Raw genomic sequence first — 21,970 nt, forward strand, 5'->3', positions numbered from 1 at the left:
ATCGGCTGCTCAGCAGAATGGGATCCCACTAGGTCTCACCTCGGGCATAAGACTGGCCCCAGAGTTGGGGCTTTTAAGGGTTTGAAGGTCTCTGATGTTTCTGCAAACCTGAGCAAAACTTTGCGCCCTTCTCCCAGTCACACTGTATTTTGCAGACAATTTCAGAGGTCTGCAAAACCCCCGCCCCACCTTTTCTTTTTCCTGAGGACTCTCCTTCTGAAATAGCTGCCTTCCTGATGTGGTGGCTGGACCAGGGAGTGTCCCCAGAAGGCCCACAACAGGAATCTGGGGGAGGCTACTTGACGCCTCATTAAAACATTCCGAAGAAAACCCAAGTTCCTGGGAGGGCTTGGCCCCCCTCCTACTGCTCTGTCCATAAGCTGTTTCAAGAGCTGAGGTGAATGTGTTTAAGGGCAGGTGATATAAAAAGCTTCAACAAATCAATACGAAAAAGACAAATAACCCATAGCACGACGGTTAATGGCCCCAAGCAAGCTCTCACTGTAAAGCCCAGAAGTCACTGGTAATCAACAAATTAAAATGACAAGAGACACCATTTTTCACCTATCAAAGCAAAGGTGAAACACAAAGAATCCTCCTAACATCCTATGAGACAGTGGGCATGGGGAGAGAGGCCCTCCTGGTTGGTCTTGGTGTTGTATAAGTATAAAGCAGCACAAGCCTTTCAGAGGGCAATTTGGCCATGCTATTAAAATAAAAAATGTGTGTATTCTCAGACCCAGCAATGACAAAATCTAGAAATATCCTATTAGGAAATAGTCACATGGGGACACCAGAGGGCATTTCAAGGAGCTTCCCTGCCACCATCTGGAATCACGCATACATAGACATACACACAAATTATGCAGAAATAATCTAAATGTACATTCCTATGGACTACTTAATGAGTCCCAGGTTTTGGAGTACTATGTAGCATTAAAAAAAATTCATGTTTACTGAAATGAAGATCTCTAAGACACACCTTTACGTCAAAATATGTATGTGGCAGAGCCCTATCTAGAAACCGATACCATTTATTTAAAAACAACCAACCAGACAAATAGACAATGACGAAACTATCTACTTGATATGTACACAAAGAGGTACCATTTGGAAACACACCGAAAGAGGAAGGAGAACGCCCCTCTACCCAAACCGCTAAAAATGGTTTTCCCTAGAAGGGAACTGGGGCTTGGGAGTGATCAAGGAGGGCTTCTGTTTAATTTTTATTGATTGACTCTCTTTTTTTCTTTTCAGAGACAGGGGCTCACTCTGTCACCCAGGCTGGAGTGAAGTGGCGTGATCACAGCTCATTACAGCCTTGAACTTCTGGGCTCAAGCAATTCTCCCTCCTCAGCTTCTCAAGCAGCTGGGATTACAGACTTGTTTGACTCTTTTATAAGAACATATTCATATATCAGTTGTGAAGCTAAAAATAACAAAATAACAAAAGGATTTTTTTTTTTTTTTTTTTTAACAGAGTCTCACTCTGTTGCCCAGGCTGGAGTGCAGCAGTGTGATCTCAGCTCATTACAATCTCTGCCTCCTGAGTTCAAGTGATTCTCCTGCCTCAGCCTCCCAAGAAGCTGGGATTACAGGCATGTACCACCACGCCTGGCTGATTTTTGTATTCTTAGTAGAGACGGGGTTTCACCATGTTGGCCAGGCTGGTCTGGAACTCCTGACCTCAGGTGATCCACCTGCCTCGGCCTCCCAAAGTGTTAGGATTACACACGTGAGCCACTGCACCTGGTCATTATTTAATTTTTAAAAAAGAAAGAAAAAGAGAAAACCCAGAGTGAGACATGAGGATCTCCTGCCAGCAGCAAATCTGCTGCTGCTTTGGAGGAAGGAATTCAGTGCAAAGGTCTAAAGATCCGGATTCAAATTCTGCTGTGCCACATACTCACTGTGTGACTCTCAGGGCCCTTTCCCGTAGAACTCACTGGGTGAATGGATGAAATGAGAAAACAATCTGTGACAGTTTCTAGCTTAGAATCTGGGGACAGCCACTGTTCTGTACATGTTGGTTTCTTCCTGTCTTTAAAAGCAAGCAACCAGCAGGGCGTGGTGGCTCACGCCTGTAATCCCAGCACTTTGGGAGGCTGAGGCGGGCGGATCGTGAGGTCAGGAGATCAAGACTATCCTGGCTAACACGGTGAAACCCCGTCTCTACTAAAAATACAAAACCAGCTGGGCGTGGTGGTAGGTGCCTGTAATCCCAGCTACTTAGAAGACTGAGGCAGGAGAATGGCATGAACCCGGGAGGCGGAGCTTGCAGTGAGCCGAGATTGCACCACTGCACTCCAGCCTGGGCCACAGAGCGAGACGCTGTCTCAACAACAACCAAAAAAGCAAGCAACATGGCCAAGCTGCCCCTGGAGCAGGCTGGAAAAGGTCCCACACACTCCCAGCCTGTCAGTCCACACCACAGTCTCTTGTGAGTCCTACCCGGTGGTCACATCTTCACATTCAAGGCCTGCCCCATGCTGAGCTCCAGCTTCTCTTGTTGCAGTTTCTCCTCCACCTGTGTACATGCGTCCTTAGGAGGACGCATCCTCAAGGACAAGAGTGACACTTTGCCTCCTACTCACAATCTGTGGGTCCATCCCTTCCTCCAAACTCCACCCTCCCAGACCCTCAGGCTCCCAGGTAACTATTTCCTGTACAGCAGAAGATGGACCAGCTGAGTCTGGCCACAACCAGTGTCCTCCCGATGGAATGCTCTTTGGCCCCCAAATGTGAGGTCACTGGAGATGCGAGCCTGGTCTTGGGACCAGCTGCGCAGGTAGCATACAGGTTTGGTGACTGGCCATGAGGTAAGGCTGGTGGGCTTGAGGGGCACAGGTGCAGATCTAAAGGGGTGCAGTAGCCCTTTGGGCTCAGGAGAGGGAGCTGGGAGGCTGCCAGCTTCTTGCTGGCCCCAGATGAGTCCAGGAGGCCCATAGCATATTGGATGGGTGAGTAGGCTGCCCCCGCCCTTCAGTCCCAATCTTCTGGCCCCGAAGCCAGGGAGTGTCCAGTGAACTCACATGCCCCAACAAGGTCCTAGGCAGACTGAGCACCGGCATCTCTCCTTCTACCCTCAGACATTGGCCAGGGTGACGCCTGGAAGATTCTCCGTGTATATCCCAGCTTCCCTGGAGAGCAGTGGGGCTCTGGGTACCCATACTCCATACACACATAGAGGTACAGGGCTTGGCACTGGGTTGGCATGAGATAAATAACGGTCATTGTGGTTGTGTGATTCGGACCAGTTAAAAATGGGGACAATAACCTTCCTCCAAGAGTGACTGGAAGGATTAGACTAGCTAATGTATGTGAATTGCTTAGAACAATGGCAAGTAGAAAGCCCTACAGAAGCATTTATGAAATACACATATGAAAACAATAGGCCCGGGTGCACAGGCGCTCACAAAGGCACACACAAACACACACAACTGCGCCTCCAAGTCATGCACCCACAGCTTCAGACACTGAAGCTCACCGTGAACTCACACGGGGACTCAGATACTCACAATCACACAGACCCAGATGAACACTATGCCCAGAGTCCCACAGAGCCCTGCTCTGACACATAGACTTACTCTCAGGACACCCACACCCATCACCCTGTCTACCCCTCAGACCGTCACACCAAACTCTGGCGGGGGTGGTGGTGGCTCTATCCCCTGGCATTCGTCAGTACTTGGAGTGTCTCTGCAGAGGGTGTTGAGCTTTTCTGAACCTCAGTTTCCCCATCCACAAGACCTTGTATGGGACTGTCTTTGGTGGGGAGCCTTTGCTGGGGCCAGAATTGTGAGGGCGTAGGCACAGGTAAGTGGGAAGTGCTGAGGACCACAGAGAAAGGGAGAGCCTCTGATGATGGGATTCGCAGGCAGATGTTTCTTCCAGGCCCTCTTTTTAGAGATGGGGCAACTGAGGCATGGAGAAGGACAGTCCAGGCTTACACAGGCATCATGCAAAGGTGGAGGAATTCCAGGCTCCTGGGAACCGCCTGGAACTCTGCCCTGTGTAGGGAGCTGCTGCTGGTTAGGAGGAGGAGGCTACCTGACTGCCGCACTCTATAGCAGGCAGATGCCCCCACTGGGGAGCAGGGAGAAGGGGCTTCGAAGTTAGGCGCACAGGCAGACAGCTTCCTCAGGAACTGGCTGGTCCCAGGGGATGGGGTTGCTGTGGAATAGGATTGAGGGGCTGGGACAGCCCCCTTCCGAGAAAGTGGCCCCCAGACCCTGACCCGGAAGGAGGAGGTGCTGCCCACTCTGCGTCTCCAGCTCTCTGCCTTTGCCTGTCTCTCCCTATTTTTCTTTGCTGTTCTTGGTCTGTCCACCCCTCTAGCTGGGGGGAATCTCTCCTCCCCACCCGGCTTTGTCTCTGTCTCTCCTCTCCCTCTAGCCTTCCCAACCATTCTGCTTTTAGGTCTCCACTCTCAGGGAGTGACAGTCTTCCCAGGGGTCTCCTCACTTCCCCACAGGGTATGCTGTGCTTCTACTACAGGGGTGCACTGTGAGGTCAGTCTCTCCTTTAGGGACCTCCATCGCTGCTCCATGCCACACCACACCACACCCACCTCCTTGGAGAAACAGCTTCTACCCTGGGTGAAGCCAGACATGTGTGCATGTGTGTGTGTGAGGGCTGGAGGGGACCCCTAAATCCTACCCCCTGCCTGGATGATTCTGACCTCAGACCTACATTCCCCGTGTCCGGGACCGCAACAAAACTTGCAGAAAACAGAGGTCCCCAAAGCAAAGTCTGTGGGAGTATGTAGCAGGGCCAAAGCCCAGCCTTCTGCTGGGTCACACTGTCATCTTCCAGGGAGAAACAGCCATGGTGCTCACAGAAGCAGAGGATGGGGAAACCTCAACCACAAATTTCCAGATTTGGGACCCCAAACGAGGCTTCAGAAATAGGGAGGCTTCAGGCAGCTGGAACCCACAGTCCAGACATCCCAGAGACAGCAGGCACCTAGGATCCTGGATCAGAGGGGACTCTCACTTAAAGTTCGAACTACTGGGGGAACTCAAGACTGCGTGCCTTAGACCTATCCCGCGGACCCCAGGGTAAGCCCGCAGCCTGTCCCGGAGTGTTGGCGGCGGGGGACTCACCAGCGCGTACGCGGAGCTGAGCACGGGGCAGCAGAGCAGGAGCGCCAGGCCGGGTGCGATCCGGGCGGTCCCCATCGCCACCGCCTAGGGCCGCGTCCCTCGGGGCAGCCGCCGCCGCCGGCCCTGGTGGTGGTAGGGGGTGCAGAGCTGCGTCAGGCCGGCCGCCCCGCCCACGCCCCGGCCTAGGGGACCCCGGCGTCCCGGCGGCCCGAGGCCCCGGGGCCCGGCGCGGGGCCCATGCGCTGAGGGCGAGCGAGCGAGCGAGCAGCGCAAAGGAGGGAGGGAGGGAGGGACAGGAGGGAGGGAGGGAGAGCCGGAGGCCGGGCGGGCGGCGGGCGGGCGCCGAGCGCTGCGGAGCGGCCCGTCTGCCTCGGAGCGGAGAAATCACATCCATATGGCCGGGCCCCCCGCCCCCGGCCCGCCCCCCGCCCCCCTCCCGCGCCGCCTTTTCTTTCTTTTTTTTTTTTCTTTTGGGGAAATGGGAGCTGTGGCTTCGCCCCACGCCCAGTGGGGGGAGGGGGCGGGGGAGGGGTCGGGGTCGCGGTCTGCGGGGGGCGCGCAGGACTGTTATTTTTAGCTCCGCGGCTTTCGCCCGTAGGGAGTCAGGGCCGAGCAGGGGGCGCGTTCTGAGTCGCGCGGGGCGTGCAGCTAGGGGACGCGATCCCAACTTTGCAGTCACACTGAGCCCTTCGGTGTTCCGGCCGCCAGCCCCCGGCCGCTCGGCCTCCTGAGACCCCAGCCCCTCAGCAGTGGCAGCCGCCTCCCGCACCGCTTCCCCATCCTCGGCCCGAGTCCCGCTTGCGCCTGTGCGGCTCGGGCGCGCCAGCGGCCCCGACGCTCTGTCGGTCTGCCTGTCTGTCAGTCCGTCTCTAGCTCCCCCGGCCTTGGCCTCAGTTCTTCCAGCGGCCCCAAGCTCCGTTTCGGTCACTCCCTCGCTCCCTCCCTCCCCTTTTTCTCTCCACGAAAACATTTGCAAGTTTCCAAAAAAGCCACCGAGCCGAGCGGCGCGGGGCTGGCGACTCCCCCGGGTTCCGAGGAGGCGCCGCCGACTGACACCGAGACAGAGCAGCCTGGCTGCTCCGGCCAGGCCCGGAGTCGCTCCTCCCCGACTCCGGCCACTTCCCCTCGGCGCAGGTCCCCAGCCCCGACTTACTCCGAGCGCGCCGCCGCGGCCCCCGCCTTGCCATGGATGTCGGGGCCCCCCCGACAGCCTCCCCAAGCCAGCGCCCCGTCCGCGGCCCCCGGGGGACTTCATGGAGCTCTCGGGATACCCCCCCACTGGCCGGCCTAGCCTCCAGCGCCCCCCGCCCGGCCGCCGCTCGGAGCCACCGCCCGCCGCGCGCGTCCCTCGCCTCGGCGTCTGCCGCTCCCCTCCCCCCAAGTCGGGCGCCTCTTCCCTCCCCCGCGCCCTCCCGGGCCTCTCCGCCCCCACCCCCTCCGCCGCCGCCGACGCGGGAGTGTGGAGAGGCCGAGAGGAGCCCGCTGCCCCCCGCCCCGGGACATTGCGCTAGAGGCCGAGGCCCGGGGTCTTACAGCGGCGGGATGTGAGTGCCGGGGAGACGGGGCGGGGGCAGCTGTGACATCGAGACCCGAGCAGGGAACCTGGGACGCCGCCGCCGCTTCATTCTCTTTTGGAAAGCACGGGCTTTCCCCCCGCCCCGCGATCATCAGGTCCCCGCTGGCGAATAGAGACCCTCAGCGGAGAAGCAAGCCCTCTTTCTTCATGGGCGAATCCCCTGGGAGGCTGCCCGGTACCCCCGCGCGCCCCCGGCCGCGACGCTGTCAGTCCACTGGGCTCCAGTTCGGGCTGGGTCGGGGTCCCTGGGGAGGCCGCTCGGCTGCCAGCCCCGAGCCCGGCTTGGCTGCTGCCGCCCTCCCCCACTTCCAGCCCCACCCTCGCCTCGTCCCCTACCCTCAGTCCCAACCCAGTCCTGTCGTTCCGCTCGGCCCTAGGCCAGCCCCGACCCCTGCCCAGGTCTGCAGCCACACATCCCGCTCCCTCCCTGCCCAGCGTCTCTTCGGGTCCGGCTCTCCGAGTCTCGACCCATTCAGCTGCTGGCCGGGCCTCTCCAGCTCGCCCGGCCCCAACCCCGGCGACTTGAGGCTGCCAGACCTGGGGCTCAATCCAGACATCCACTCTCAGGCTTCACCTCCCTCCCCCGTCTCCACCCCCACTCCCGAAAGCTAACAGCCGGCTCATATCCGCCTGGGACCCTCGACCTAGGGGAAGGCAAGGAGGAGTCCGCGGGGGTTGGGGCTGAACGGGGAGGGATTTCTGTGCTTGGCTGGGGAGGGCACGCTGGAGCTCTAAGAGTAGGGGACCTTCGACCCCAAACCTACCACCTCCCGGTACCAGGTGGGGAAACTGAGGCGGAGGGAGGGGCTGGGGATGCCTGGAGCGGAGGGCTTTAAGGATGGCGGAGGAAGCGAATGTATGAGGCCCTAGGAAATGAGTCTGGGCTAAGCAGCAGCCTGTGCTTGCCCGCTTACCAGTTGTGTGTCCTGGACACTACCACTCTTCGGCTGTCTGGACCTGTTTCCTCATCTGCAAAATGGAGAGGTTGGCCAGCTGATTCAAGTGCAATGTTAACTTTACTGTTTAGTTTCCACGAGGGTGAGCGTCCTGGCCCATGGGCTCCAGGGGCTCTCCAGACTCAGTCTGTGGATATTGAGCTCTTCAGAGCCGGCAAACCTGTCCTCTAACCCTCAGTGCGAATCTGCCAAGCCCAAGCCCTAAGGCCTAGGATCCAGCTGCAGCCACCCTTCTGCTGACTCAAGCCCATCCAGCTTCCAGACTGCACTCCCAGGTGCATTCCCCATGTATTCTTCTTTCTTCTTCTTTCTTCTTCCTCCTCCTCCTTCTTCTTCCTCTTCCTCTTCTTTCTTCTTCTTCCTTCTCCTCCTCCTCCCTCTTCTTCTTCCTCTCTTCCTCTTCTTTCTTCCTCTTTCTTCCTCTTCTTTCTTTCTTTCTTTCTTTCTTTCTTTCTTTCTTTCTTTCTTTCTTTCTTTCTTTTTTTTCTTTCCTCCTCCTCCTCCTCCTTCTTCTTCCTTCTTCCTTCTTTCTTCTTTCTTTCTTCAACAAAGTCTCACTTTGTCATCCAGACTAGAGTCCAGTGGCATGATCTCTGCTCACTGCAACCTCCGCTTCCCAGGTTCAAGTGATTCTCCCAAGTAGCTGGGACTACAGGTGTGCACCACCAGCCTGGCTAATTTTTGCATTTCTTGGTAGAGACGGGATTTCACCATGTTGGCCAGGCTGGTCACGAACCCCTGACCTCAAGTGATCCACCTGCCTCAGCCTCCCAAAGTGCTGGGATTACAGGTGTGAGCCACCAGCCCTGGCCCTCCCCATGCATTTCTATGGCTGCCTCCCTTCTCTGTGCCCACTGCCCTCATTTCTTGTTCTGGTGTTCAAGGGCAGTGCTATTTGAGACAGTTTCTTCCAAAAATGACTCTCCCTGACAGGAACTGTCTGCTAGACTCCTGGCCTTCTTCACATATCCACTCTCCTGCTTTTGTCCTTGCTGCTTCCTCTGCCAGGATCATACTCCTCTGCCTGGTGTAAAGGACACTTCCCTCCCTCCTTGTGTGCCCACATCCTCCATTACTGGGGAGGGAGGTTGTGATTTCAGGGCTGCCTCCTATGGTATGTAGGCTCCTTGGGACAGAGGCCCAGGTGCCAGAATGGGCACCTAAAGAACACTTGTGGTTCTTCGGTGTTATATTTTAATGGTCTCAGCTTTATTATGCCTCTGTTTCTTTTCTTTTTTGAGACAGAGCTGTTGCCCAGGCTGGAGTGCAGTGGTGTGATCTTGGCTGACTGCAACCTCCACCTCCCAGGTTCAAGCAATTCTTTGGCCTCAGCCTCCCAAGTAGCTAGCATTACAGTTGTGCACCACCACGCCTGGCTAATTTTTGCATTTTTAGTGGAGATGGGGTTTCTACATGTTGGCCAGGCTGGTTTCAAACTCCTGGCCTCAAGTGATCTACCTGCCTCGGCCTCCCAAAGTGTTGAGATTACAGGCGTGAGCCACCACACCCAGCATTTTTTTTTTTTTCCCAGACAGGATCTTGCTCTGTCACTCAGGCTGGAGTACAGTGGCACGGTCACGGCTCACAGCAGCTTGGACCTCCTGGGCTCAAGCAATCCTCCCACCTCAGCCTCTCATGTAGCTGGGACCACAGGCATGAGCCACCACACCTGGGTAATTAAATTTTTTTTTTTTTTTTTTTGTAGAGACGAGGTCTCACTTTGTTGCCTAGGCTGGTCTCCAACTCTTGGTCTCAAGCAATCCTCCTGCCTCGGCCTCCCAAAGTGCTGGGATTACAGGCATGAACCACCACACCTGGCCTATGCCTGTTTCTGTGTCTCTAAGTTTTATGGTTCTGTAACCACTGATCTCCCACCCTGCTTTCCCCCTTGGTGATGAGAAAAGAACATTAATGGAGGGATCGGAAGGACTGAGAGATAAAACTAGAGGCTGAGGGAGGAGATCTTTTCAGATCTGACACCAGGGAAAACTTGAGATTTGGAAACTTACTATTTGTACTTGGGAGGACCAGAGTGGGCTGTGGAGAGGGCTGCAGAGAGGAATCTTTGATGGGTGCTGGGCCCCTTAAGGGCATTCCCCTTGCCATAACTCATGTGCCTCACCCCATAGTCCCCTGCTGGACATTCCACAGCTGTGGGTGGGGCCACAGATCCTCTCTCTCACCCTCAGGCCTCTGGTTAAAGTGCCACCATGAGGGTGGGGGTGTCACACATTAACTGGTAGCACCCAAGCACCTGGCAGAGTCAGCTTGCCCTTTTTGACAAGCAGGCCCCAGGGGCCTGGTTAGTCAGTTTCTGGTTAGTGTCAGGTCAGTGTTAGTTTCACTGGAGTTTGAAAAGGCCTGGCTGGAGGTGGGGAGTAGGAGTGAGTCCCTGTCTCTAATCCCCAGGCTGGGGCCTAGGAGGAGGAGCCAGGGTGGTCACTGGATCTCAGAACTGCAGTAGGGGCCGGACTCTGGCCCCACCCCTGCTGGTGTGGCAGCCCCAGGCTGACAGGCCTCTGCTGCAGCCATCCCACTGTGACTAGGGCTCTGGCCAAGGTACACAGACCCTGGGGCCAGGGTGGGCATCAGACACCAACAAGCAAGGCAGAGGCTCAGCTCTCTGAGCAATGCAGCCTGGTTCCCTCCCTCAGAAAACCCCTTGCCCTTGCCCGGACCAGGGATTCTCTGGGACTAATGGCTCACATCTATCTATTTCTGAGTCCTTATATTCCCCCACTGCTTCATCCCAACACTAGCCCCAAAGTCAGCCTGCATCCAAGCTTAGCCCTGATCCCAGACTAAGCTCTATCTCCATAATGAGCCCCAGCCTCAGGCTGAGTTCTTATCCCAATCTGATTTCTAGCCCCTGGCTGAACTCTGACCCCAAGCTGTGCCTCCACCCAGACCTCTCTCAGCTTCCAGGCCCCTCTGGAAGCTTTTTGAGGCAAGAGGCCAGTAGGGGAGGGGATGACCAGGCCATAAGTGAAGCGAGGTGCCACTTTTACAGCCATTTTGGCTGCTCATAAACACCCCCTGACACCCGGCGGAGTCGCTGGAGGCTCCCATGGCAGCTGGCCGGGCAGCCCCCTCCCCTTGCAGCAGAAGCACGGCTGCCCGGCTTTCTTGCTTCTCAGGAAGATGAAGGGAGGGACGATGGGGGCACCTGGGGCCAGCAGGCTCTGTCCCAGCCAGTGAGCACTCCCAAAGAGCTAGAGGTATGGGCTTTCTGTCTCTGCTGGCCTGATGGTTATAAGCCCTCTGCTGTCATAACACCAGGTCCACAGATGTGTCTCCATGCAGGCATGTCTTGTCTACCCCACAGCACGGCCGGCCCAGGTACTTACACCCTCACCCCCGGGGAAACCACAGACTTCGACCTCCCAGCTGTGCTCAGGCCCCCAGGCTCCCCTGGCCCCCACTCACCTGGAGCCCACGGGCCTTCCAAGTCGGGCCTACAACTGCAGAACAGACTCAAGTTGGCCACGGGGAGGCCATGGATAGTCCCTGAGCAGCTTCTGTGGCTCAGGCCTAAGCAAGGATAGCGCTGCTGAGGACAGGAAAAGGCCTGAGTCAGAGCTTCCACTTGAAAAGAAAAATTAATTATTTTTTACCAAGCCCTACACTGGCCCAGGACTTTGTCCCAGACCCCTAGTCAGGAGTAGGAGGCAACAGAGACAGATCCAAGCATGCCAGTGTTCAGATGCCCTGGGTTGGGCCCTCGTCTCAGCACCCATGGGTCTGCCTGCCAGGTAACCGGGCCCACTCAGGCTGCCAGACATGTGTGTGTGCCTCAGTAGTCCTCCCCTTGCCCTGCCACGCCTCTCTCTTAGTCTCTGTGTCTCTGTCTGACCCTCTGGTCCTTTCCACATCTCAGGAATATCAGGCCGCCATGAGGTATGAACACAGCCCCTACTAGTGACTTCACTCAAGTTTAAGGCACCCAGAGAAATCAGAGGGGAGCTGGAGGTGGTTCTTGCCTGTGTCACGGGCAGGACAACTGAGGCCCAAGAAGGCCTGATCTGCCAGCACTGGGTACCCAGTGGCTCCTAGACGGAAGAGATTGGGGTGGGGGCGTCATTCCACTCCTGCCCGTGTCCTGACCCCTACAGCCCCACAGTCACCCCATATCTGACTCCTTGCCCACTGGAATGTGGGCTCCTGGTGAGGAGTCAGCCAGGAAGCCCTCTCTATCTGCCTCCCAGGCCCTTCCAGGCCCAGGGTCTGCTTAAGCCGTCACAGGTCCCAAAGGCAGGGGGCTGTGGACAGGATGACCTCTCTGTGGGTCTGTAGAACGAGCTGTGTTCAGAACCAGGGCTGGTTGCTCAGGATGAAGATGTGGGCAGACAGGGAGGCAGAGACCCTGCAAGATCCCAGAAGCGTCATCCCCAGCCCTGTGACCCGGCTGGAGGCTGCCCTTCTGCCTGAGCCCAGTCTGAGCTGGTTTGTGTCTGGAAGTCCTAGGCTCAGCCTGATGAGGTATAATGATTCACGTGGCAGCTGCCACTCAGCACATTCCAGCTGTAGCCCCCAGCGCCCTGCATGTGAGGCAGCTGGCCCCAACCACCCTCAGCCATTGGGCATGTTCCTAGGGCCCCCCTCCCTGGGTCTTCCAGGCTCCTGGGGAGGGTACCACTCATTAGAGTTTCCAAAGTACTTTTTGTTTCACAAGTTAGACGGGGAGGCAGGGAGCTCGGTGATACCTGGTCTCCAGGTGGGGGAAACGGGACCAAAAAGCAGAATGGACTGGCCAGAGGACATAGTGAAACTATGACAAACAGCACTTATGGTGCTCCTGCCCCAGCTGCTCTGAAGTGCACTGCTCCAAGGGGTATTGCGGGACTCGTAGGCCATTCTGTGACCACACCAGCGGAAGTCAGTGGGCAGTTGTGCCCAAAGGAGGGAGAGCTCCCCTGTGCTCTGTCAAGCCTCCCTGTTGCCCTGGCTCTCGACCGCCAGAGCCTCTCCTTCCCCTGAGTCCACATGCACTGCCCTGCTCTGCCCACAGGCCCCGTCCTCCCTGGCCAGGGAAGCAGGAGGCTGAGGCCTGTTCTGCTCTGATGTGTGGAGACCTGAGCCAGACCCCTTCCTCCTCATGGCCTCAGTTTCCTGATCTGTTGTTAACAGTTGGGCAGTTTCAGGCTCAAAGGGGATCTGTAAAGTGCCCAAGCACTTGAGTCTTGGATGCAAGTAGACCTGGGAATCTGAAAACCTGAAGGCCTTTCTCCCCTCGAGCCTTGGGCCTGCCAGTTTGTGTTCCTCCTGTGGGCCCCAGCCCAGGGCTCTGGGGGGCAAGTCTGGCCCTCAGCTCCGGGGACAGGAAGTTGTATTTTGGTCCTGGGTCCTGGGGAAGAGGCAGGGGGAGAATGGCAGCTCAGACCCAGCCATGTTTACTCGGGCCCGGCCCCCTCCGAGCTCAACAGGCTCCCATTCATTGGGAGCCCCATAAACCCTTTGGGGCTCCCTGAGGTTCAGAACGCCTGGATGCCAAGGCTGGCTGCCGCCCCCCAGACCTGCTGGGGGCCATGGGCAGCAGGTGGGGCATGAGTGAGGCGTGAGTGGGGTGGTGGGTGGGAGCCTGAGACATGCCTGAGTTTCCAGGTATTTGCAGTGGAGTAACAGTTCTTGCTCCATGCACATTGTGGAGCAGTTGGGAAATCCAGGGAGACGGTGGAGGTTGAAGGGTTCCTTCCATGGCCATGGGGTCGTCAAAACTGATTTCTCTTAGATCAGGCCCCAGAAGGGTGTCTCCTCAGACTAGGCTCCGGAGGGCATGTCGTCAAATCACATGACCCTCAAGGCAAGGCTGAGACTGCTGTGCCCAAACCAGAGCTGATGTCCCTGCTGAGACCGTATACCTGGCCTTGGGTTGTTGACAGTCCACTGCCTGGCAGGGCGGGCGTGGGCGTGGGCGTGCATCTCCCTGGAGTAGGGCAAGTCTCTGGTCTGTTCCTCATCTGTTCAGCAGGAGGTCTTCACTGGAAGGGGAAGCACTGGGATTGGATGCTGGGGGATGAGGCCTCGGGTCCGCGTCCCTCAGTGTTGTGTGTTGTCATCTTTGTGCCCATCTCTGTGCTTTCTTTGGGGGAGTTAGAGCATCGTCCCGAGGTCCCTGGAAATGGAAGAGAGGCAGCAGCAGTGTTCGATGGGAAGAACTGTGGCTTGGGGGTCCAAACCTTCTCTAGCTTTCCCATGACCTGGAAACCATTCTGTCCCCACCCAGGTCTTCAGTTCTCCCTGCCACAGACGGGGGTTACAGTGGACTCTCTCCAAATCCACCCCTAGCCCTGCTGTTCCCAAGGGCAGCTCTGAGGGAGATTCCTGATGGCATGGTGGCAGGGAGTGGGGTAGGAGAAAGGCCTCCCCACCAGATCCCCTTTCAACAGTGCTCCCACATGCCCAGGCAACCTGGCCAGCCACTGGGGACACTGGTTGGAGGGCCAAAGGGGGTCCTGTTCCCCAGACGCCTTCTGGGTGGAGTGTGACTTCCCGCTCCAGTGGTTGTAAAATCCCCAGAAGCCTAGTGCGTCCCTAGTGTGTATGTGTGGGGGTGTCTGTGCCTCGGAATACCCCCTCCCAGGCGTGTTTGACACGTGTTTCCGCCTCTCCCGGCATGGGCTCCCGCTGCTGCTATTTATAACCTTTAAGAGCTCCTGCCGACTGCAAAGTTTTCTTAAACTCAAAATATCACCGAGGTCCTGGGCACGCGTTCCAGAGGCCGGCTGGGCCCTGCGGTTTGAAGGGAGGTGGGGGCCAGGAAGGAGGAGGTGGTGGGGAGGGGGTTAGCTCAGACACTGGGTCCTTGCCGGGGGCTGTGGCCGGGAGACTTCGGTTGGAGAACCCCTAGTCCTGACACTCCTGCCCTGTTAGGCCTGGAGGAACCCTCTATGTGGGTGGTCCTTGGTCGTGCGGGGCCAAATCTCTGGGCCTCAGTTTCCTCTCACTCTAAATGCCTCAGGGGACACTGTCTGGGGCAAGGCAATGAGCTGGCGGACACTGGGAACGTCTCTAGGGCTGGAATCAGGGGTGTGTCTCCCCCCGGCCATCCTGGAGGCTGCACCGAGCCTGGCCCAGAGGCACCGTGGACATTGGCTGAACTGGCCGGAGAGGGGAAGCACTTGGGGAAGTTTATAAAACCGTGTATGGGAAAGCGACATCCAGAGAGGGGCAATGGCGTGCCAAAGGTCACCCCCCTTATCCAGAGCAAGTCTCCAGGCCTTCACACACCCGTGCCCTCTGAGGTGAGCCTCTTTGGAAGAGGCAGAAGGGCTCTCACTGGGCACAGGTGGGTCATCAGTGTGGAGGAGGTGCTGGGCGTAACGGGAGGTGGCTAGGCGTAACTCAGATGCCTCCCTCAAGCTGGAGGGGACACTGGCAGCCAGTCTGGCCCAGCGAGGTCAGGCCTCTGCACAAAGTCACACGCCAGCTCCTGCCTGCCCTGACCTCTGCTCTATCTCTGGGGCCTCTCTGCCTCCCAGACTAGTCATGACCTTTTTGGGGAGGCCAGTGGTCTAGGCTTCCTGCAGTCCTGCTGCATTCCTTCCCTGAGCTGGTGTAGGGGCTGTGGAGGCAAGGGACTGGAGCACTGAACTCAGGGCCATCCAGTACATCCTGTCCTCACAGTAGCACCCTGTCTCAGCACAGCTGGCTACGGAAGCCACTCCTGGCCCCATGAGCAGAGTTGGGTTCAAGATGGAAGAGTGACCACCCCCGCCCTCCACCTCAGCGGCTCCGCCCTCCACCTCAGCGGCTCCACATCCATTTTCCCAATCAAGCATAACCACACAGGGCTCCTTGGAGGTGGAGTGGGGCAAGGAAGTGATGACCTTGCAAACAGAGGAGGATGAGGAGGAGGAGGAGGAGGAACAATGACGTGTTCTGCAAGCTCAGCCCTGCCTTCCATGGCCCCTGCATGCACCTTACTGTGTGTCGGGCTCAGCTGGGAGATGCAGAGACTTGAGAGTTTGGGGGACCCAACTCCCTGCCTAGCCCCACTGCCCTGTGTTCCCATTCCCTGAACCCTCCATGAGCTCTTGGCCTCTGCCCCTACACTTCTTGCTGTCTGACTTGTCCTTCCCTTCTCTGCCTGGGTGGCTCTTGTTTGGCCTCCAAAGGCCCCCTCCTCTCTGAACCCTTCCTGGATCTGCACCCTTCAACTCCCAGCAGAGTGAGACCTCAGATCTCCTGGTTTGACTAGAAAATTTAGCACAGCATGATAGGCTGCTGCTTCTGTCCCAACAGATGGTGAGCCCTTGAGGACGGGGCTGGGTTGTCTCTGTGGCTCTGCTGAGAAGCCTCCATCTCTCGGGGAGGGCACACCTATTGGCCAAAGCTGTGGACTCCAAACACCCTGCTCCCTTACCTGTTTGTCTCTCAGTTGCCATGGGGTGGCTCAGTTTCCTCATGAGCAGGTCCCAGGATCAGAGACAGATCCCTTCATTGTTGGAACATTTTCCTCCAAGGAACCTTATGAGATGGAATCCGCCTGACGGCAGCTTCTCAGAAAGCCAGGGAGCAGCCCCAGGGGTTGAGCTGGAGCCTAACCCTGAGACAGCAGCTGAACCTGGCATTGGCAGAGAGGACCCACCCTCGGCCCCCATCCCAGACTAGCCTGGCTGTCCCTGCAGCTGCTGCTGTGAGACCGTGGGAGTGGGGAGACTGGCATGTCCTCTCTCTGGACCCCAAGGTCAGGCGAGGAGGGGCCTGAGAGGTGGTGGCGGCTCCTGGTAGCCGCAGTCGATGATGGTTTCTTCTTGTTTTCCTGCCCCTGGGAGCTGTATCTCCAATGATTCTAGGTGGGGCCGGGGCCGTGAGCATGCTGGTTGGGGGTGGGCTGAGGGAGGGGTCTCGGGGCCCTATAGCATCCCCTGCTAAATCCCCCACAGAGGCTGTCCTGCTGCTTATGCTCTCAGACCAGGACTCCCGAAGGCAGGGCCCCTCTTTGGATGGATGGGCTCACTGTCAGGCAGGGCTCCCTGGGGGCACAGGAACTCCCCAGCCCCTCCCGGCTCATCTGCAGCCTTGGATGAGCCCCTGTGTTTATGCAGAATTCCAGCCAATTGTTCCCCTGTTGTCTTGGCTTCAAGCTCCAGCCCTCTGCCCCTCACTGAGACCTGGCCAGGGGCACAGGCTGAGGCAGTGGGGAAGGAGGAGACTCAGGTCCAGGGATGCTGCACCCTGACTGCCTTGGGAGGACCGTGCACCTGCTGAGCCCACCTTTAGGAAACTCCTGCCCCACTGTGCAGGTGTGAACACTGAGGTCTCCACAGGGAAAGAGGTTCCACAGGAGTCAGTGATGGGGCCAGCACCAGAACTGAGTTCCCAGCCAACACAAACCCAATCCCAGGACCTGTACCCTCATCTGCTTTGGATGGGAAGATGATGCTCCAGTGTCTCCTAACATTCCACTATCTCCCCAGAACAGTTTCTCATCCAACCCAGCTCCAGACCTCTGGGGCACAGAGGCATTTACCTCAGCCCTGGCTCTAAAACCGCATGAGGCTCCCTGGAGCAGAGGGCTCCAAGGCCAGATGCTGCAGAGAGCTGGGCTCCTGGCCTTACCCTTACCCGTCTGCTCTAGGCTCTGCATTTGGGGGTTCCTGTGCTGGTCTGAGGGGGTTACTACACATTCCTGGGTACCTGTGAGTCTCTGAACCTGCTGTGGTCTCCCCACAGCCCTCAAGGCTGACCTGATGGGAGCTTGCCTGTCTCCCAACCATCTGTCCTTCCCTTTTGTCTTCCCTCTGCTTACACTGAGGTCCAAGATCTGGGAAAGGAATGGGTCGGGAGCCTTCCAGAGAGTCCTTTCCCACGAGAGCCAAGCTCTGACCCCGTCCTTATCTGGCCCGGATGTGCCAAGAACAACACAGATGCTGAAGCTCCAAAGCCCCAAACCAGGACGCTGACCTCCCCGCTCAGCTACTCTGCTTGGGCCTCTGTTTCCCCTTCTGTGAACAGGGTGGGATGGGGTGGGAGGAGGCAGTGGAAAGGTCCCAAATGTCCGGATGCACACATTCACACACAAACAGATGTGGACACTACCGTGCCAGGCAGGCCTGGTAGGATTCCCTGATTTTGGCTGCCTCCAGCCCTGCTCCTCCTTCCCAGTGCTCATTTCTGCCTGGAAATTATACTTGCATGTTCTTTCTATACCTGTGAGCTAAAATATGTGGTGCATTAGGTGTATGTGGGATAGTGCATGGATGTGTACGCAAAGGCATGTGAATGTGTGTATACATGTGTGCGAAAGCCTGTGTACAAAGAAGTGTGGACATGTGTGCACAGGCGTGTGAACATGCATGCAAAGGTTTCTATGAAGCATGAGGATATGTGGTAAAGGTGTGTGGTACAGCGTGTCTGCTCTTGGCCCAAGCTCCCTTGGGCTAGGGTTCCTGAGTGCATATCTGCAGGCTCCAGGAAGCTACGTGTGCACACACACATTTCAGTGTGATTCCTGCTGTCCCAGTACTGGTGGAAAGGGACTAGGCAAAGGTGGAGTAGGTAGAGTAGGGAGTGTCTAGGGTCCCGTGGGTATCTCCAGACAGACACACGTCAGGGGTGGGTTAGCCTGCCTGGGGATAGTGTGTGTGTTTCAGACATAACCACACTGGGAGGGTGGATGTATAAATACTCACACAGGCAGGTACCAGAGTTGACCCTAACTATTCCTGGCTGGGAGCTTGGGCCGTTTTTAATGCAGCATCCACACCCCGGGCCACAGAGAATTTCTGTATGGCCACTGGAGGCAAGGCCACAGCTGGTTCCGGGAGGGGCCACAGTGGGGAGAGCCCTGGGTGTAGGGGGCCACCATGGCTAGGTGGGGTCTGCAAGGGAGCAGGGAGGCCCTCCCAGCCAGCACTCCCTCTTCACTGTCACCACCACTGTGGCCTCCTTGTCACCCTCCTGTCTTCACCTCCATCACTGTCATCCCTGTCCCAGGCACTGCCTTCTTCATCTGTCATCCTGTCCCTCTGTCCAGGTGCCCATGCCCACCCTCTGTCCTTGCATCCTGGTCTGGTGCCCACTCCTTGTCCACTTGGAGCTGCTTGAGGATGGGTGAGAGGTGGGAATGAATTTGGGTTACACTGGTTGGGAGCCGAGGTGAGGGGTGACAGGATGGTGTGCATTCGTGCGTGTCTGCAGGCTCCAGGAAGCTACACCCTTCCCTGGGGCAACATTTGTCCCTGACCCTCCCACCAACCCTCTCTCCCCGCTGTTTCTGACTGCCTCATCTCTCTCTTTCTCTGTCTCTCTCCATCCTCCCATCTCTGTCTCAGTCTCTGTGTCTCACCTCTGCCATAGCCAAGGGTCCCTGTCTCCAGTTTCTCTGTGATGGCCCAGGGGAGCTGCTTCCTCCTCCCAGCCAGCATGAACTGTTTGCCTGAGACAGTCGGTCCATCCACTCAAACAACCACTCAATTCAGACTCCTCGTCTGACTGACGGGTTTTTTTTCCCCTGCTAAATTTACTTGCATTTTTGACTGAATTGGCCATTCAACAGAGGTTGTGTCCACATGCCCCTTCCCCACCCATGCCAACAGATGAACAGGCTCACAGACAGACACGCACACAGAGCCAGGAGCACGCAGACACGCTCATGCCCACGCAGAGTCACAGCCTCGTGCCCATGGTGACACATGGAAGCACGCAAGATGACACACTCCCACAGAATCGCACATGTGGCCTCATCCTCTTGTCCATGGTTACACGCACATAGACTATCCACACCTGTCCAGCCACACATGTTCACACCTCATGTGGCAGTGTCTGCAGGTCCTCAGACCTATTCTGGGGAAGCCTTGGGGAAATGGAGGCAAGGGGAGGGAGGAGTGTGGCCCAGGGTGCAGCGCTGGGCAGAGCCCCAGCCCAGCACCCAGGGCAGCCTTGGCGGTCTCCTCCAAGGCCGGCTCATGGCGCACCCTCCTTTCTTCCTCAGTCCGTCTAGGTGGGGTTTCTGGTCATTTCAGGCCGCTGCTGAGCCCCTGCAAACCTCAATAGCAGCTCCCAGACCCCGATCCTAAAAGGGGAGTCTTTTTTTTTCTTCCAAGGACAATAAATATTTGCTCTTTGGGAAGCTGCTGGTGGGAGAGTACAGGGTTTGGCCCAGTGGCAGGGAATGTCCAAGGCAGTTCAGGGAGGCCACAGGCCATGCTGTGGGGAGGGGCCAGGCCCCTGTCCGGAAGCTGGACCAGCAGGCAGAGCGGGGGAGCTGGGGCTCAGGGCTGCACCTTGCTCCATTCCTCCCGACCCAAGCCCCAAGCCTTTGTTTTCTCAGCTCCTTTGATTAGCACATTGGCAACCCCTCCTCCTATCCCAGACCCCGGGACCCCAAACCTCACCCTTCCAGAGCTCCCACGACCCCTTGGCATCCCGAGACTCCATCTCATGCATCCAGAATGCACAGACCCAACTGATGCTCACTCTTTGAACTAAACAGGGGTGCAGTATCTCCAGACACATTTTCAATCTGCCTCCTGAGACTAGCTGCTGAGAGTGGGGCTGAGGTCCCCCAGTCCAGGCCCCTGAAAAGTCAGAGCCATGCCTTTCTTCCAGAATGGACCAAGCCTGGCCAATGCTGTCCCCATCCTGTCCCTCATGAGGCTTGGGTCCCTAGAGGCTTCTGCCTGCCCACCCCTCCCTCATGCTGAATTGGGCTCCCAAATATAGCGGCCGTGGCCACAGCCGGCCAGGACACCACAGCCCTAAGCGTCAGTCCTGGGCCGGGATCAGAGGGGCAGGAGCTGATTATAGGTCCCTGGGCCAAAACCAGGGTTTGCCTGCCAGCCCGCTGAGCCCTGCCACCCCCACCCCTAGAACCACAAGGTTGGAGCATCTGGTCCCCGTCAGCACAGTGGGCAGAGGGAGGGGCCTGAGGGTTGTGTTTGGCCTGCTCGAGGACAGAGTTGTCTGTGTGTGGTGTGGGGGTAGTGAGGATGGGCTGGGACTCAGGGGCAGAGACTGTCCTCTGAACCTGGAATCACATTGCCACACCCATGGCCATGGTACAGGTGGGGAAACTGAGGCCAAGAGGAGCAGGGACCAGCCCGGGTCACAGGAGCATAGGGAGTCTACTGCCTCCCCCTTGGGTACTCTTTTCCATCTCTCAAGGCCGGGGGCTGTGCCTCTGGGAGGTGGGCTCCATCCTGTTAGTGGCAGAGCGGCCTTGCTGGGAAATCCTGCTAGGAGTCGGACTTTCATCTGAGGCTCCAGGGCCATGGGATGGCGTAGAAATTTATCTCCTTCTCCTGGTCCTTGTGCCTGCCTCGTGCCACCTCTAGTCAGAGTTGCTGGGTAGCCCTTGCCTCCTTGGGGCCACGGTCTCCCCATCTGTGCAGCTGGACAGGGACCTAGGGGCCCCGCGTGGGGTCTGTGTTCGTGGGTGTCCAGCGTGTAGCGGTGGGTTCACATCTCTGTGGACACACAAGTGGGCCCTGGTAAGTGAGCTACAGCCCACGGGCCTGCCCACACCAGGACAGGGTCCCCAGGACCTGCTGCGCGGCAACATTTGACCTACTTCTAAGGCTCTGGGTCTGGCCCAGGCCGTGTTCTCGACTCCTCCGGGAAGTGTGGGCCTGCGTCCCAGCCCAGAGGCTGTGGGCCAGGAGGGGCGGGACCGGCAGGCCAGGGCGGGCCAGGGCTGCCTGCGGAGCCTGCGGCCCAGGGGACAAGGGCACGTGGGGAGCCCGACCCTGTTTCCCTGCCTCTGGCTCTTGGGCCCAGGGGACAGCTGGCCCTTACCTCCTTCTGCCCACCCTCCACGTGGCAACCATAGTCTGAGCTCCCCAAATTGGCTCTGACAGGATGATGGACATTCTTCATGCCCTTCTGAACGCTACCAGGGAGATCTGCCAAGCAGTTACCCCTGCTGTTGCCAAGAGTGTGACCCCCTTGTGCCCCTTCCCACTGGCCTTGTCCACACAGGGCCACGCGGATCTGGAAACCCGTCAGCCCCTGTCCTGGGTCCTGGGTCTGGGGTTTGGGTTTGCAGTCCTGGAAGTCTGGGTTTAGAGTCCTGGGGCTTGAGTCCCGGATCTGGGGTCTGGGTTTAGAATCATGGGTCCTGTGTCTGGGGTCCGGGGTCTGGAGTCTGGGTTGAAGGTCTGGGTTTGCCATCCTGGGTCTTGGAGTCTTCAATCAGGGTTTGGGTGCCAGGATCTTGGTCTAGGTCTCCACAGTCGGGTCTGGTCCTGGAATCTGGATTCTGGGTTCTAAGTTTGGCACTCAAATTGTGAGACCTGAGTCTGGGGTCTGAGCTTGGGGTTCTGGGTTCCTGATCTGGGGTCTGGGTTGAGATCCTGGGTTCTGGGGTTTGAGTTCAGGAACCAAAGGTCGGT

The 21,970-nt window shown here is 57.6% G+C and overlaps 2 protein-coding genes across 3 annotated transcripts in view; one reads left to right on the top strand and one right to left on the bottom strand.

The window, feature by feature from the left end:
- PTH1R (parathyroid hormone 1 receptor) overlaps positions 1 to 11,161 on the bottom strand; it is a 26,159-nt gene extending 14,998 nt beyond the window's left edge. The window contains exons 1-3 of one of the 2 annotated variants that reach the window (XM_025376177.1): positions 11,064 to 11,161; positions 7,596 to 7,650; positions 5,106 to 5,228 (exon numbers count right to left, since the gene is read on the bottom strand). In XM_025376177.1, coding sequence (XP_025231962.1) covers positions 5,106 to 5,180 — 75 coding nt within the window. In that variant the 5' untranslated portion in view covers positions 5,181 to 5,228; positions 7,596 to 7,650; positions 11,064 to 11,161. Of the gene's footprint in view, positions 1 to 5,105; positions 5,229 to 6,457; positions 6,476 to 7,595; positions 7,651 to 11,063 lie in introns of those variants that run through there. The other variant, XM_025376179.1, reaches the window with a different exon arrangement.
- Positions 6,554 to 21,970, top strand: part of MYL3 (myosin light chain 3) — a 24,563-nt gene continuing 9,146 nt past the window's right edge. The window contains exon 1 of the mRNA XM_025376180.1: positions 6,554 to 6,649. The gene's annotated coding sequence lies outside the window, so the exon portion shown is untranslated. The remainder of the gene's footprint in view (positions 6,650 to 21,970) is intronic.

This window comes from Theropithecus gelada, chromosome 2 (genome assembly GCF_003255815.1).
Source record: "Theropithecus gelada isolate Dixy chromosome 2, Tgel_1.0, whole genome shotgun sequence".
Taxonomy (NCBI): Eukaryota; Metazoa; Chordata; class Mammalia; order Primates; family Cercopithecidae; genus Theropithecus; species Theropithecus gelada.